The sequence below is a fragment of the Lampetra fluviatilis genome, chromosome 12 (assembly GCF_964198595.1).
Source record: "Lampetra fluviatilis chromosome 12, kcLamFluv1.1, whole genome shotgun sequence".
Lineage (NCBI taxonomy): Eukaryota > Metazoa > Chordata > Hyperoartia > Petromyzontiformes > Petromyzontidae > Lampetra > Lampetra fluviatilis.
In genome coordinates, this window is record NC_136286.1 from 3,510,829 (window position 1) to 3,526,918 (window position 16,090).

At 47.6% G+C, this 16,090-nt stretch overlaps 1 protein-coding gene across 2 annotated transcripts in view; it reads right to left on the reverse strand.

Annotated features, from left to right (window-relative positions):
* Positions 1–11,067: 11,067 nt before the first annotated feature.
* The window catches only part of LOC144935060 (adhesion G protein-coupled receptor A3-like), a 103,968-nt gene continuing 98,945 nt past the window's right edge, over positions 11,068–16,090 (reverse strand). For both annotated transcript variants that reach the window (XM_078861391.1, XM_078861392.1), the window contains one exon: positions 11,068–15,295. In XM_078861391.1, the coding sequence (XP_078717517.1) occupies positions 14,300–15,295 (996 nt within the window). In that variant the 3' untranslated portion in view covers positions 11,068–14,299. The remainder of the gene's footprint in view (positions 15,296–16,090) is intronic.

Below are 16,090 nucleotides of genomic sequence, written 5' to 3' on the forward strand. Positions count from 1 at the left end.
GCGTGACCCCACCGATACCATCTCAGCTCCCCCCGCAGTACCAGGGACTAAACTCTCATCAGCCGTCCCTCATGTTACAAGAAAAAAATGTTTGGGTTCTGAGAACTAAAAGAAAAACAAGTATTGTCTCGGGTGTCAATGAGCAGCATCAGCGGCATCTTAACGAGAGCAGGAAGCCTCCCTCCACTCAGACGACCGCAGGAATGCCCTTTGCATGGGTGCCACGGTCAAGGTGAGAGGGGAGAGTATTGGGTTGGCGGCCTACACACACCCGGCAGTGAGTCAACAGAGCTCACTGAAGTCCTAGCGAGGTTGCTGAGGCTAAAGTGTGGCGTCCAGGTGCTGAGATCATGATTGCTAAGTCACAAATGCAGAAATTGTGCAAGCTCACATTTACCTTGACGACGTTTGCTAATATTAGACGCGAGTATAAATATCACGCCAATGGATTCCAGCATGGATGTGTTTTGGATGAAGTTGAAAGGGTTAAAATGGTCGTGCTTGAAAAAAATGCACGATTTAAAAAAGAAGAAAACTTTATTTGGCTACTAGCTGTACTACCCGGCTTCGCGGACTTGGATTCACCACACCCGGCCGCCTTTGTCTCCCCAGTGGCGATGTTCACACCACAACAGTTACTCGTTTGAGGCTGAGTCGACCTAGGGGAGGCCCAGGACCGGTTCAAATAATCGTCACCGGTGGTGGGCCGAGAGCGGGAATCGAACTCGGGTCGCCGGGTTCGTAGCGCAGCGCGCTGACCACAACACTACAACGCGTTACGCTACAACACGCGCGGGTCACGTGACAGATGTGACGTCACAGCTCACTTGCGTGCAAAAAAATATGCATTATTGAGCTCCCCCACCCAAAAAAGTGTATTTTTTATAATTGTTGCATGGTGTACAGTCTGGAAAGTACCCACATGGCAAATTTGCAGTTTGTTGCATGTCGGGTAGTACGCTAAACATTTTGAACAGACACACATAATCACAACTTTGCCTTTTATATATATGTGGAGACAGAAAAAATGCTATTTTGTTCAGAATTTACTTACACCGCTTGATATTAACGCGTCCCCAAATAGTTTTGCTTACATGCAAAATACCCCCGGAATCTTAACCAGAGACCTACCGCTTCCAACTGGGCAAGATGAAGCAGTGCCGTACAGAAAGATAACATCATAAACTCTGCGATGAGCCAGACCTTTGGGACACACAGAACTCACCTCATTAGTCGCACTCGACGTGTTGATGTCCAACTGAACACTGCAATTCGGCGTATCACTAGAACCCTCAAGTCGACTCAAACACCCCCCGTGCTGTCACACATCTCTCCCCCACCCATCCTCTGCAACCCTCCAGGAAGTCGTGCGAATCCAGGAAAGCAATCGCCTTCCCATTCATCAGGACCTCAATAACCTCCCTCGTCATCGCTTGAAGTCACGCAAGCCCTTTTGGACCCGTGCGCTTAACCTTAAACAATGCAAATTCAATCCCGATGAAGCTTTAAGAGCTGAATGGAGTTCAAAAGAACTCACACACATATCGCGAAAGACCCAACGCAGAAGATCGTTGGGTATGATCTTCCACGAAGTTCATGAACCAACCTTAATCGTATCTGCACAAACCATGGTGCACAAATGGAAAATTAAAACTCTCCCGTGTGCGACTGTGGTCATCCAGAACAGACCATTTACGACTATATTTAGCCAAGAATGTCAGTGTGTAACGCGCGTGACGTCACTCCACGTCGAGCATTAATAATCATGAACAGTAAAGTCATCTAGATAGGTTCAAAGAAAATAACAAAAACATAACAATAAAAAATTACGTTTCGATCGCAACACAAGCGATCGTCAAAAAACTACGACGAAATGTCATAGTTTTTTGTTATTTTTTTATATATTTTTTGGACCTATCTACGAAAACTTTAAGTCAAGAATCATGAACAGGCTACGTCCTCCACATGGACCCGCCCCTCATTAATAATCATGAACAGGTGACGTCACTCCGCATCGAACAGCCCCCCTCATTAATAATCATGAACAGGTGACGTCCTCTAAATGGACACCCCCCCCCCCACATTCATAATAATTAGCGGGTGACGTCACTCCACATGGGGGGCCGAGGCGCCTCCTCCCCCCTCCTCAACGTCAACTTACAACCCTCACTACAAAGGCGGAACCCTCACGTCACGCGATCTCCGTAACGCTGTTGAGACATCGAAGTAAAAAGGACGTCATGATGAACAAGGGATTATAACCTTTAAATGAAATAAGTCTGTGTCACCGCGCCCTTACAAATTGCACACGAATTGATGCAATGAATATCACGTCGTGGTCTGCTTTTCGCTTGCGAGTTTCAGATTTACTGCAATACACCCGTCCTTGGACGGGCAAAAGGTTAGTACAACATATAACGACGCAATGGCCCAATCCACAAATACGAAGGAGACATCAGAGCGATACACTCCGCTGATCCTGACGCGGTTGTCTGGATTGACCACGTAAATGTGAAATTGCACTTGTTGCTCTGCATCTACATCAGCCATACGCAAGACGAAGATTATGAAACAAATACTTGAATTCAGGCTCACATCCCCACCTGTACTGTCACAATACTCGAAGTGAGAAATCAATCAAGCTGGTGTGGCATTTCACTCAAAGCTCACCACCATGGGCCATGATATGGCCTAGCTAAAGCACGTTCGCTGCTTGTTCACAGTTCGATTCAAGTGGTTGCCCTGATTACTACTGCGCGTGTAATAGCCATAATACGTGGTGTGCTTCAAAGTGAATGTTAAACATTCCCTGACGTCATACGCAAGCATCGGCCATTGTATTTCAACGTCAAGCTAAAGATTTGCTATACAGTATTCGAAAATTACCACAAATTATTCAATTTTAATTATATATATAGCAATCATTGCACTTTCCTGGCAAACTAATGTCCCAGGTCACTCTGGCACATTAGGCTGTTATTGTCTCTTTAGTCTTAACCTTGTAAAACATCATAAACTTGAAACACTCACCGTGAAATTCAACTCCCTCACTCTCCACAGAAAACACGTGCACCTGTACGTTTTGCAAGGTTGTCCATAAGCCTAATCAGTTGTTTACTTTCCTACTGCTGACAAAAAGACCTACTTGAATAATGCACGAGTGAATCATTCATGCTGACGGGTGTGAGAGGCCGGTAGCACACGACTGCATTGCTTCCGAAGCCAAACCACGAAATAATGGGATGGGTGCAGCTTTAAAGCCAATGATGATCTCGGGAAAACGGACGTATTGTTCCTCGACTTCAATGAGGATTTTCTTTTTACCTCCAGCTAGCTATGCACCTAACTATAATAGATAGGTTTACCAGAGTTAGTGGAAATCCCTCAGTACATTATAGTATCTAATATTCAAATACAGTACCATCTACAGTTTAAATACTTTATAGTAAAATGTCCTGTGAGGTAGAGTGGTGGCACAGTGGTTAGCATGCTGCGTACTACCAACCCGGCTTAAATATACGCTGCCAAGCCTGGTGGTGCCCATTCAGACGCTGTCTTTCCGACAGACCTGTTCTTCACCTGAGGACGGCTGCTTGCGTTGTGGCCGAAACGTCGTGAGAATTATTTTATTATGTTTTATTTTTATTATTGTATTATTTCCCTTCTACGTGACTTTACCGAAAGAACCAATAAGAAGAAGAAGAAGCTGAGATAGAAGCTCGGACATGGTTAACATCAGTCGCGAGTAATATATGAACTAGTTCTCAGCCTCACCTTCACCAACCCCACAGCATTCAACCTGAAGTGGATTAACAAGGGGTGTAAATATATATGTAAAACGCCCTTTATAAGGGTCAGTCACGCATTGAGACATTTGTCCAATTAAATTGCATGTGGCCGGGTTTGTTGCCTACAATAAAATTCACCACGAATGTGCCTGATCTTGTCAGATCTTGGAAGCTAAGTCGGATTGAGCCTCGTCAGGGCCTGGGTGGGAGACTGTCTGAGACTACCAGGTGTTGTGGGGCTGGGCTGACAAGATGACCAGGAGATGGCAGTGCAGCACTGGACGTGCGGCGCTTTAATTGACATCCCTTGTTTGCGTTGGGTTTCTCTATGTACTCAATTTTCCTCCCACATGGCAAGTTATTGATGGAATTGGCGAAAAGGCACAATGCATTGGGACCATCTTGAAAAAAAGAGTATTGAGACTCAGTGAGGCTTTCCTGGATATACAAAGGCAATTATTATCACTGTATACTTGTGTCAACACAATGCCTTTCCTGCAAAGGAGAGCTGAGTAACTGGGTTGTATCTTGTTTTCCCAGGTCCTAAAAGTTGGGACAGATGAACACTAGCATTTGATTGACGTATGGACACTCCCATTATCCCGAGGACTCACACAGAGAGAATGATAACAGCCACACAATTAAACAATAAGCACACACTGTATGAACGGTCCATACTTGCCCGCATTTTTCTTTAATAACACAGGTAAATGCACAAACATGATACCTTGTAAAAGGTTTCAGTTTGGCGTTTGAACATCATCTTAACACCTGTTTTGTTGCCAGAAAAAAGGGGAAGACCTATTCTCATATCCGGCAATGGTTCACTGTACAAGCGAAGGGTTAGATGTGACCAATAAAATATCTGTCAGGTCATAACTTTGCAGTTTCGCGTATTTGGCGTGAGAGGCTTTAAGCCTCGCGCCATTTGGTGTGCGTCTGAAAAACATTCCACGTGTGTCAGATTTGGTCACCGTCATCTTCAGCCATGGCCAAAACCCCACGCCACGGATATCTCTCACGAATGTCACGACCCACACCTCGCACCTGCACACGAGGCGATTCCATCGCTCCATCTCCACTGGGAAAACCGGAGCACGTGGATCGTTGCACGGCCGAAGTGAAACTAACCTGCGCACAAAATTGCTCGCACCTTCGCAAAATCCAGCGCACGTGAAATGCTTAATTCATGTCCAGTGCCCATTCTGTCAAACCACTTATTGCCGCGTCCTAAAGGTCTCTCTCCCGACCACCGTGGCTGCTGTTTGACCATACTTCACCACTTCTGGTCGCTGCGGAGAAAGTGAACGGGGGTGGTGGTGGTCGTCGTGCTACTCGCTCCGCTGTCCACACAACAAAAAGGCAAAGATCCCTTCCGATCAATAATGAACATCTCCCGATTATCGCCTGAACCAGGATCGTATGGCACAGGGGGTGCTGTTTGCGAGCACCAAATTAAGGTCGCAACGGCGCACAAGGCACCACGCCCGGCCGCCTTTGTCTCCCCAGTGGCGATGTTTACAACAAACCGGGTACTAATTTGGGGCTGGGTCGACCTAGGGGTGGCCCAGAACGGGTTCAGACAATCGCTAGCACTGGTGGTTGTTGGCCGTGGGCGGGAATCCAACTCGGGTTGCCGGGTTCGTAGCGCTAACCGCTGCACCACCGCTCGCCACTCCACTGCCCACCCCCTCCCCACTATTACAATACTATTACAACATTTGTTTTTAATTATTGCCCTATTGTTACCGCGGTCTTATTTGTTAACGAGTCCTCGCCTCCTCGCGGTCGCATGAGGACACCAGGAGATGAACAATGACGAGACGTTTTTTACACTAATCCTCGTGTCCTTTTGTGTTAAAATCGAAGCGCCAGTAAGTTAGATATGTTTTTCTCTTGGGGGAAAGGGAAGGTGGGCGGTAAAACTTGTCACGACGACACGCACAGACCCGTCCGCAGTAAGTGTCTCTAACCTGCCTCTTCCCGCCCATCGTGACCACCACCACCCACCGCCACTGTCAAAGCACAACGCTGAGCCTTCTTGTTCAAGGGACGAATGTTTACAGAAGCATTCCTTGGCCCCGCTGTCGTCTTGTGTGTGTGTGTGCGTGTCGTGTGTGTGTGTGTTGTGTGTGCCCTGTGTGTGCGTGTCGTGCGTGTGTCTTGTGTGTGTGTGTGACCTGTGTGCGTGTCTTGTGTGTGACCTGTGTGCGTGCGTGTGTCTTGTGTGTGTGTCTTGTGTGTGTGCGTGCGTGTCTTGTGTGTGTGCGTGTCGTGTGTCTTGTGTGTGTGCCCTGTGTGTGTGTCTTATGTGCGTATGTCTTGTGTGTGTGCGTGCGTGTGTCGTGTGTGTGTGTGTCTTGTGCGTGTGTGCCTTGTGTGTGTGTGTCTTGTGCGTGTATCTTGTGTGTGTGTGCGTGTGTGTCTTGTGTGTGTGTGCCAAGTGTGTGTCTTGTGTGTGCCTTGTGTGCGTGTGTCTCGTGTGTTTGCGTGCCCTGTGTGCGTGGGAGGAGAGGAGGGAAGGACGTGCAGTTTCAAGTTGAGGGGGAGAATAGTTCACGACCAAATGATGAGACGCCGATGAAAGGAGATCAACAGCCGCAGTTAAATTGTGTAGTTTTATCACGCTCCACGGGGGGGGGGGCAGGTTTTTGATAAAGACTTCTCCCAGTAGCTAGCTGCCCAGTAAATATGCCAACGTTGAGTAGACGTTGGCACGTGGGTTGGAACCGTTGGATCAACAATTGCCCAACGTTTTATGTTTACTGGGATGTCGATTTCATCCAGGCCAAATTGCAGACAAGATTACATTTTGAGAATATATTTTCCCATTTTTTTCTGGCAACAAAACAGGTGTTACGGTGTTAAAACACCAAACTGAAACCTTTTACAAGGAATCATGTCTGCATTAACCACAATACCTGACCAGTTTTGACCAGTATTGTGGTTAATGCAGACATGATTCCTTGTAAAAGGTTTCAGTTTGTTGTTTTAACATTTTAACACCTGTTTTGTTATTCTTGGGTCTTTCTGTAACGTCACGTAGATAGTTTCAAAGAAAATAACAAAAAAACAACAAAAAACTACGACGTTTCGATCGCAACACAAGAAATTGTCATTAGGAGAAAAAAGAGCGTGAAAGCTGCTGAGGCAGGATGTCTTCAAGTTTTCAAATGGATGTCGCCCAAGGGTCATAAACGAAGTGGGCGGGGCTAGCAGCAGCAGGGTGACGAAGCAACAAGAGAGCTTCACCATTCTTGCCCGACGAAGCTGATTGTAATTATCAGCGAAACGTCGTACTCAAATTTTAAAGAAGTGAATTATTTTGTCCTTTGAAAATCGTGACACATGTTTTACTGTTAGGCCGTGTCGGGTGGTGGAGGGTTACGACACATGTATAAATAACGCGATCTGACCCAAAAACCTATATTATTATAAATTGCTAAACCTGTTACCATCTTTGGGTACGAGAGGCATCAAGACAATTGGCAAACCTTTTTCTTCACACATGGCCTATAATGATACCAATCAACCACCAGGGGGCGACGTTGCCATATAAGATAACTCTCCGTTGCTGAGTGTTGGAAAGCAACGCTTTGGTGTCATTAAATACACCCAACCATAGTCTCAGCCAACTATTAACTGGCCTGGAATTTAAATAACTTAAAAAAAAGTTGTCTCTTGTGGCCGAAACATAACTTATTGGTGCTGTCATTAAAATCACTCAAAGCTGTGTCAAATTTTCGATTTAAGATGACAGTGGGTGTGTGGGTGACTTAAAGCACTGTTGATGTATGGATATTGCGATGCAGCTGCATTCAGAAGCTATTTAACTCCGAACTACTGCACAGTATTAAAATTGCTTTTCATATGAACTTCATTTTAGCGTGACGATTTGGTAAAAACAACCAGTGAAAGGAAAACGCACAAACCCATTGAGCCGACAGGACTCAACCCTCTAGCGTGACTGATTCATGGAGTGCAACGCAAACATTCAGGGGGGTGGGCAATAGAGTTACTATTAAACAAACTTTAAACACATGTTATACGCTAAACATAATTGCATGTCAGTTTATATAAGGTTGTACTAATTTGTTGGTGATGCTGTATTGACAGTGCTGCACAAAACACAGTTAACACAAAAAAAACCCCTCAATATATAATAGGCAACGTTTCAGGACATTAATTATACATTTTCTTTTAAGGCAGTGTGATTGATGAATGTAGCTATATGACCTTTTTGCCAGTATCAATATATCACTCAATCCCTTCACAATATCATTATGCCAGAAAGAGAAAAGCCTTTTTGAAATAATTCAATATTCATGAATGTGTTGAGGTTTAAAAAAATATACCGAACTGGAGAACTTTTAATATAAACTGCCACTGGTGTATCTTGAACTTCTTTCGCACCGTACGTAGCCAACCGTGTTAATTCATTCCTAATCGGAGGTGTTATATATTGAACGGGGATGAGTCTTCAGCAAGGGTAATTCAGTTCTCTCCAGCCCCCCCCCCCCAGCCGACCATCTTACAGGGGCTGGGCTTAACTCAAACACGGTAGTCATTATGCATCTGTGTGGTCGAGCAGTAACATCCGGGCTCACAAGCAGTGCATGGGCACATCGTGAGGTTGGCTGGCTTCCACCCAAATCCTACCACCTGCATAGTTAGCCACTTGAGCAAGTGGGATGGGGACTGGTGCTTATATCCCTGGCAGTAGGACCAGGCTATAAAGTTATATAAGTGGGTAAATATATAAATAAACCCCCTTCCTTTTTCATGGACTAATGAAGCAGTTGCGCAATTGCCCCTGACAGGAGTGTTTTGTTCTCTGTGGCTAGACTTTGAGTGAATTAATGGAAAAAAGGAACAGCAAGGCTGATTAGAAAAACCTCTGACGAGAACAGAGCAGACAAACAAGTTATTTTACTGATTTCTGGGCTCCAGGCCAGAGGGTAAATTAACAAAAAATAAAAAAATGGTGGGAAGCTGCAGGAATAAAGGGAGGAAAAATACTTACACGAAAGTTCTTGCAAACCACCTGCTTTTCCTGAAGTGTGAGACAGACATCACCGACCTTTGACCTCATCCCTACCTCCTCAGACCGCTCACACAATAGGCCCCTGATGAACGAGTGCAAATGTCTGCTTCACGCTGGGAGCAAGCCTTCCCGTCCATCACGGTCGAGAAAACATGGAGACCTTGCCCGTTTATTATGATTTCCTTCCGCAACATTTCCGCTTTGCATTGGCCAAATAATCAGTGCGGCACACGTGCACTTGTGGATCAGTTTGCACCTACAAAATATGATCATCGATTACTTGACAATGACAAGGCACAGTCCACTGCTGAATTAAGGTCTCCCCATTCCATGTCGCGGTCATAGGGTTGTTTGACCATTCCTAACCACGCTGGCCAATGTGAGCTCAGGAACAATCCAGATAACGCGCTGATGTTTCCAGGTTTGTAGCGCAGCGCACGAACCACTGTGCCAATGCTCCGCCCCATGGATTATTTGGTTGGAAAATCAATAATAAGAACAAAACAACTTTGGCCATTGAGCAACGGGGTGGGTGGGGGTGGCAAACTCACTTATCGGGCATGTAACGTCATATATTTTTGTAATACTGTATCGCAGACCCAGGCAGGAACAAACAACTGAATTAGAGTCCCCGCTGAGGAGTTAGCAGAAGATGGCAATTGTACGTGACCTTGACTAGAGTGTGTGACGTCAGCCATCCCCAGGACTCCTGCAATCTTCGGTTCAGTTGGGTGGGTGGGGTGAGTGGGTGGGTGAAGGGCAGCTACGCTGGCCCTTAATGGGCCAATTCAGCCCCGCGGAAATGCCACGGCGGAGCCATTCAAGTAGCTCTTCCAAGGACCTACATCCACACACTCTCTCACGCACGAACACACATGCTCGCGTACACAAACAAGCAGTCAAACGGCGGGGGGGGGGGGGCTTTTTTCTCAAAATGCATTATTAAGTGCAACTTAACTTTCATATCCCTTGGACCTTGAATGAAGGGGACGTTTCATGCAAGCCGCCACTCCCGCCACCTCCCCCAACTGCTTTTCCCTCCACTCCCTAGGGTGGCCATGGCCACTACAGCGTGCTGCCTCCCAGGGTCAGCCTGTCATGCCGACGCACAAAACACCGCCTGTTACCCCGCACTGCACCCCACGCGGCCACGTGTTTGACCGATCCAAATACACAGCCGTGCATTGCTTGCTGTCGCGCATAATTTGCGGCCAAAAAATGTAAAGAGTCAAAAGGCAGCGTTTCGCCCGTGCACTGGTGAGCATTGCATGCTGCTTCTCACCATTGACTTTCCCTGAGCCAGTGGTGGGATTCCACATTTATATGGTAGGAAAGAGTTTTTTTTAGAAAGCTTATGGTGAACTTTCAGGATGGCATATATATGGTGCTGCATTTGTAGTGTCATAAATATTTTAAACGTAAACGTTTTTTGTAAAGATATAATTTAAATCTTCAGCATGCATGCGAAAGGTACAGGGTTGAAAGTACAGTATAAAAAAAAACCTTATGTTTTCTCGTAACAATCTGCATGTGGTTAGGTCTTAACATGCATGTAATTACCACAATTTGCTACGGGCCAAAAAAAGATGAACCATGAACAATAGAAGCAGCAGCCAGGGAGGGGGGAGAGAGGTTCTTTTAAAAAGCCATGCCCCCTCTCTCTCTCTCTCCCTACCACATACCTCCTTTGCAATTCCCCACTGCTCGCAACTGAATAAGTTACAATTCTTTATATACCCAAGAAAGCCTGAGTCTCAAGAAGTTTTTTTTTAAAAAGAAGGTCCTGCTCTGGAATGTTTGCCAAATTTCGTGGACACTTTTGCGTACGTAAGGTACTCGGATAAAACCCGTGCGTAGTAGGAAGTAAGATGTAAACGCTGGACTGATGTAATCAGACACATACTTTCTATGACAAATCCTGCACGCACGTCGTTAACCTGCAAGGGTGTGTTCCAGGCACAACAATGCTCAATCTCTGCACGATCCACCAACCTCATGCCCAAGCCAATGGATACCAGTGGTGGTCCACACAGCCCGAGCGCACCTGCAATGCCATACATTCTCCTGCTCGACGAGCAAACTTGTTGTGAGCCACCGACACGTTTTGTTGGCTGGATAATAGCCCCAATTATCGCCGGGCTGCCACTCAGCACTAACAAGCAGGGCAGAGCGGCATGCTCGCTGAGAGGTGGATTTGGCGTGTGCGCACAAATGGAGAGGCCTTTTGAGAATGTGTTTTCGTAAAGTTTCAAAAATAATGCTTTTATTTCTTACAATTACACGGCAATTAAATACAACACCGAATGCAGCTTAAAGGAGATTTATCATGCTTAACAAAAAAAAGGACAAAGTAGACTGAATGTTAATTTATGAATTATATATTAAATTATTTGTTTAAACAGGGGAAACAAAAAAAATTACGGCACAGGGGCAACACGGCCGAACTGTGAATATACCACTGACGCGTTTCGTGTTCATTTCCTTCCCCCTCTTTATTGTAAGTACCATTAAACGACTGACTTTGCATAAACAGGTAGGTGATCTTCTCCCCAGCAACAAGGATAATACCATCCATCCCTCCATCACATTTGGATTCCCCAATTCATTTAGATCCTACTGCACAATTTCCACAGCACGAATCATCGCGTATCGGTTTTAATTCTATTGCAAATACTGGCGAGTGCCTAACGCACACAGTGCCGTACATTAAAATGATTCCTTCATATCATGCATTTAACTAAGGCAGGGTTTCTCAACTTCCTGTCCCCGTGACCCACTGTTCACATTTTTCCATGAACACCAATCTTCCCCCCTTCGAACACTCCCTTCACATACAAGTCGTTCCACGCTGCACGCGTCTGATGATTGGTGAACACGCCCACGTGACGAAGAAAGGGCCAATTCAAATAACAATGGAGATTCTAGATTTGAAGCTTTCGTGACGGCAAGGATTCATACTCTTAGGTTCTTCCGGTAGAGTCACGTAGGTAAAAATAAATAATAAAAAGAGATAATATAAATAATATAAATAATAATATAAATACAATTATTGATATTAATAAAAGAATAATAAAATATGTATTTCATAAGAATGATTTTATTTCTATTATTTATATTGTTTATTATTATTTATTTTTACCTACGTGACTTTACCGAAAAAGCCTAAGAGTAACAATGGAGATAATGTGCAATTTAAGTTGCATGTGTGTGACTCGCACGAAGCGGCAGTGCAGTGGTTAGCGCTCTGTGCGACAAAACCCAGCGGCTCGAGTTTGATTCCCGCTCACAGCCAACACCAGGTGACGATTATCTAAACCGGCTGTGGGTCTCCCCGAGGTCGACTCAGCCTCAAATGAGTACCTGGTGCTGTGTGTAAACATCTCCACGAGGGAGACATAGGCTGTCGGGCGTGGTGCTGGCCACCCACTCCCTCGTGTGCCGTGCCGGCCTTCATCGGTGCTCACTAACAGCACTTGCCCCTACAGTCTGTTAAGGCTATACGGGGGATCTTTGTCTTTGTTGTTTGTCTCCCGTGTGAAGTAAAAACAGCCTTTAAGTTGATGCATATCTCAAAATAAGCCCGACTCTGCTGATGAGACACTGTGCGTCGAAACCGGCCCAGTTTGCTCGTCTCGAAACAACGCAGCTGAAATCATGCACTCCGACAAGGCTGTGCGGCTGGGTCGTGTGAGAAATACTCTGACATTTTAACACGGAGAAAGGGATACGTGAACGAGGCGTATTGTCTGCTTGCTGTTAATCTGAAGCCGTGTCCTCTACGCACACACACATGACCTCTTATCTTAATTTTATTCAGAGCTCTCTCTGTCACGGGGAACAAAAACGCAGTGCCGGATTATCGTAGTAGCACAAGTAGCTACATATGCTACGGGCCCCGCACTGTCAAGGGCCCAGCGCCAAATGCTTTCAAGCTATCAATTCCGAGTCAGTGACTCTGCGCTTGCTCTATTACTGTAGTACTATACCGCCTTCAACTTTTACAAACGACTGGGTGTTTAAGGTTAGCGATTTGTCGTATTATCTGGCTGTATAGCAACTGAAGAAATACAATTACTTCACTATGCGAGTTAAATATGTGTTTTAATTATTAAAGTTTTTTTTTTATTCAGGGCCCCTTTATAACATATGCTACAGGTCACGTACTAGTTTAATCCGGCACTGTACAAATGCACGCTCAAAGCACAAAGCCATGTCCATCCCGATCTGAGGTGGCGTTCTCTGAATAACGTTTTTACCAATCATCAGGCGCACGCAGCTTGTAAGTGACTTCATCTGTCATCGAACGGAGATCAGTAAACGACGTGGAAAGGCGGACAATGGTGGCTCACCACGAAACCCCGAACTACGGATTGAGGGGCGTCGCACGCGGTCCATCGCCAACACCTCCACTGATTGTCTTCAGCCGCGGCACGCGACGTCTCGCGCTTCTTGGGTTTTCGTTGATCGCATTCCTCACTTTCGGGCGCGCGAAGTGTTCACAGGCGGGGCAATGTTGAGTTTCGACGACCGCACCGCCTCGTGCTTTGAAAAGCAACTCTGGAGCGGCTGTTGTGGAATCCAGCGACGGGCGCACACGCGGTCGGCTGAACAGGCGGCCGCGCAGAGTCCGTATTGCGAAGAGTCTTCAGCAGCAGATTTGTTGACGAGTGCTTATTTAAAAGAAAGGAAAACCGCAGAGGAGTGACGCATCCCGGTAACAGCTCCTGCACGTGCTGCTCGGTCCCCCGCGTCTCAAATGATTCCGCTCTTGTTTCGCAAGCTTCGATATTCATTTGTTCTCGTAATAAATTCATTTGCTAATGTTCCGCATCGGTAAAAAAGTATGACGTTCGGTCATCGATTCCGAATGCGTAGCTATTCACACAGACATTTCTCTTAAACACAACGAAACAATTGGAATACTGCTGCGATAATGATTTAGTCCACGAGCTAAAGAGCTCAACCCTGCTATACGTCGTAACAAACTTTACAAAAAACTTTGCAGCATCGTTGAAGTTTTTCTCGTAAGGCACTTGGAGGATCTGAACGGCCGTTTCTTCTTTAAAGAAAAAAACGTCTCGCGATTGCAACAAATGAAATAGTCTAAGTGCATCTTTGGTCTTTGTACGCAGACGATGACAACGGGCGCTGGAGGGTTTGCGAGTGGGGGCTTCAGCGGCAAAAACGACCCGGAGACAACAAGGAGAGGTTCACGCCGACGTCTTCATCACGTTTCTCGAGCGCCACCGAACAACTTGTGTGCAAGTGGTAAAAACAGACTGAAAACCCAAAGTGACAAACTCTATATTACAACGAAGAAGTTCCTGTGACGTACATAACACACTGTACACAAACTTGCGCATCGTGCATATATATGTGAAAACACACACACACACGCAGATAGGCACGAGCACGCACGCACACTGATTTAACGTGTGCACGGGCGTTTTCGCACACGCGCGTGACGCTACACGGTGGTCTCGTTCTTCCAGTGGCCAGTCCGCACGCTGGCCATGCTGTCGGAGCTGAGCAGGCCGATGCTCTGCCGGCTCCCCTGAAGCGCTCCGTTCTGGCTCGCCAGGTTGAGGCCGTGCGAGCGCCGCTCCCGCGTGCCCAGCTCGATGGTGATGGTTCTGTCGGATGTCGTAGCCGGTCCTCCTCCTCCTCCTCCCGGCGCCCGGTCCACCGCCTCGGTGGACGAGGGCGAGCGGAGCGGCCACTCTGCCAGCTGGCCCGACCGCCCGCTGCCCTCGTCGCTGCTCCTGCACGGCAGCGTGCTCGCGTTGTCACTGCTCTCCTGCTGGCTCAGTCCGGTGGCCGCCGCGCCGGGCCTGGCGTCGACGCCCGTGGCCTGCAGCGCCTCGCTCGAAGCCCTGGCCCTCGCCCGCGTCTTCAGCCGGCACCTGCGGCTCCTGCCGTGGCTCGCGAGCGATGCCGACGTCGGCGCCGTCGCCCTGGCCGCCGCCGGCGCCGCCGTCGCGGCCGCCGCCGCCGGGGCCGCCGCGGCGCCGCCGTTGCCGCGGCGGCCGTCCTGGTCGCCGCCGGCCGCGAGAGCGGCGCCGCCGACAGCGGCGCGGTCGCCGCTCTCCTCGCCGTCGACGCTGGTCGGCACGTCGTACGCGTACTCGCGCAGCACGGCCAGTCGGCTGGCCCTCTGCTTCTGCGCCTGCGTCTGCTGCTGCCCGTGGGACAGCGAGCTACTGCCACCGCCGCCGCCGCTGTTGCCGCCCGCCCTAGAGCGGCTGCCGCCTCCGGATCTCGCGCCCGAGTGGCGCCCGACGTGCCCATTGCCGCTGGCTCTGTGCTGCCCTCCCTGCACCGCCGCCGCAGACGCCGCGGCCGCCATGGCGCACTCCACGGGAACGACGTGCATATTGAGGTCGCGGTCGATGGAGTGCTCCGTGAGGCTGTTGGCGTCACAGGGCAAAGGCGCCATCGGTGCCAGGCCTCGGCTCCGCGCCACCTACGGTCGGTGGGATGGCACAAAGAGGAACACAAAATTCTAGATTTGATTGTTCTCTTGCACATTGACGACGTTTGCCAATTTCTCTTGTAGCCCCGCCCACCACCCCCACGTTCCATTCACTGGCTACCACATTCAGATAAGCCCCTCCCCCCTTAACTTGTATTTAAGGGCTGGTCTCTTGGAATTTTGCCTCACTTGATGCAGTAATTTTAGCTATGACGGTCCCACCTGATGACGGAGACTTGTGTTGCCTCCGAAACGTCGTGATTTATTATTTTATTTATATTATTACTTTTAGTAATTTTATTTTTTACCTACGTGACTTTACCGAAAAAAACTAAGAGTAGGAACACAAAAATATTATTAAACATCTCATTCCATTAGTGTACGACCCTCTGTCAATACGCTGATTTATGAGGGCTTCGCCATCGGTCACGGGGTTTGTTGATCATATCACACTGGTCAGTAGCAGGTTGATGAAGGGAGAGGCCAAGAACTGGTTCAATTATCATTTACCACAGATGTCAGGTCCGGTGGGTTCTGAACGCAGTTCCCTAACCACTTCATCAACTTTTATCATGGATTTGAACCAAAATCCATATTTAACTTGTCTGCTGGACAAACACGTGAACCATATTTTGCACCTTTTGTGGCTTTGTCTGCAAATTAACGTTCCACATTGAGATACTGCTATTGCCACAACGTCGTCCAGTGCGCCACCCACCGCGCCGACGCTCCGAGTGAAACGCACGAGGGCGCGTTATCAAGAATCACAGGCAGAGAGAGGAAAGC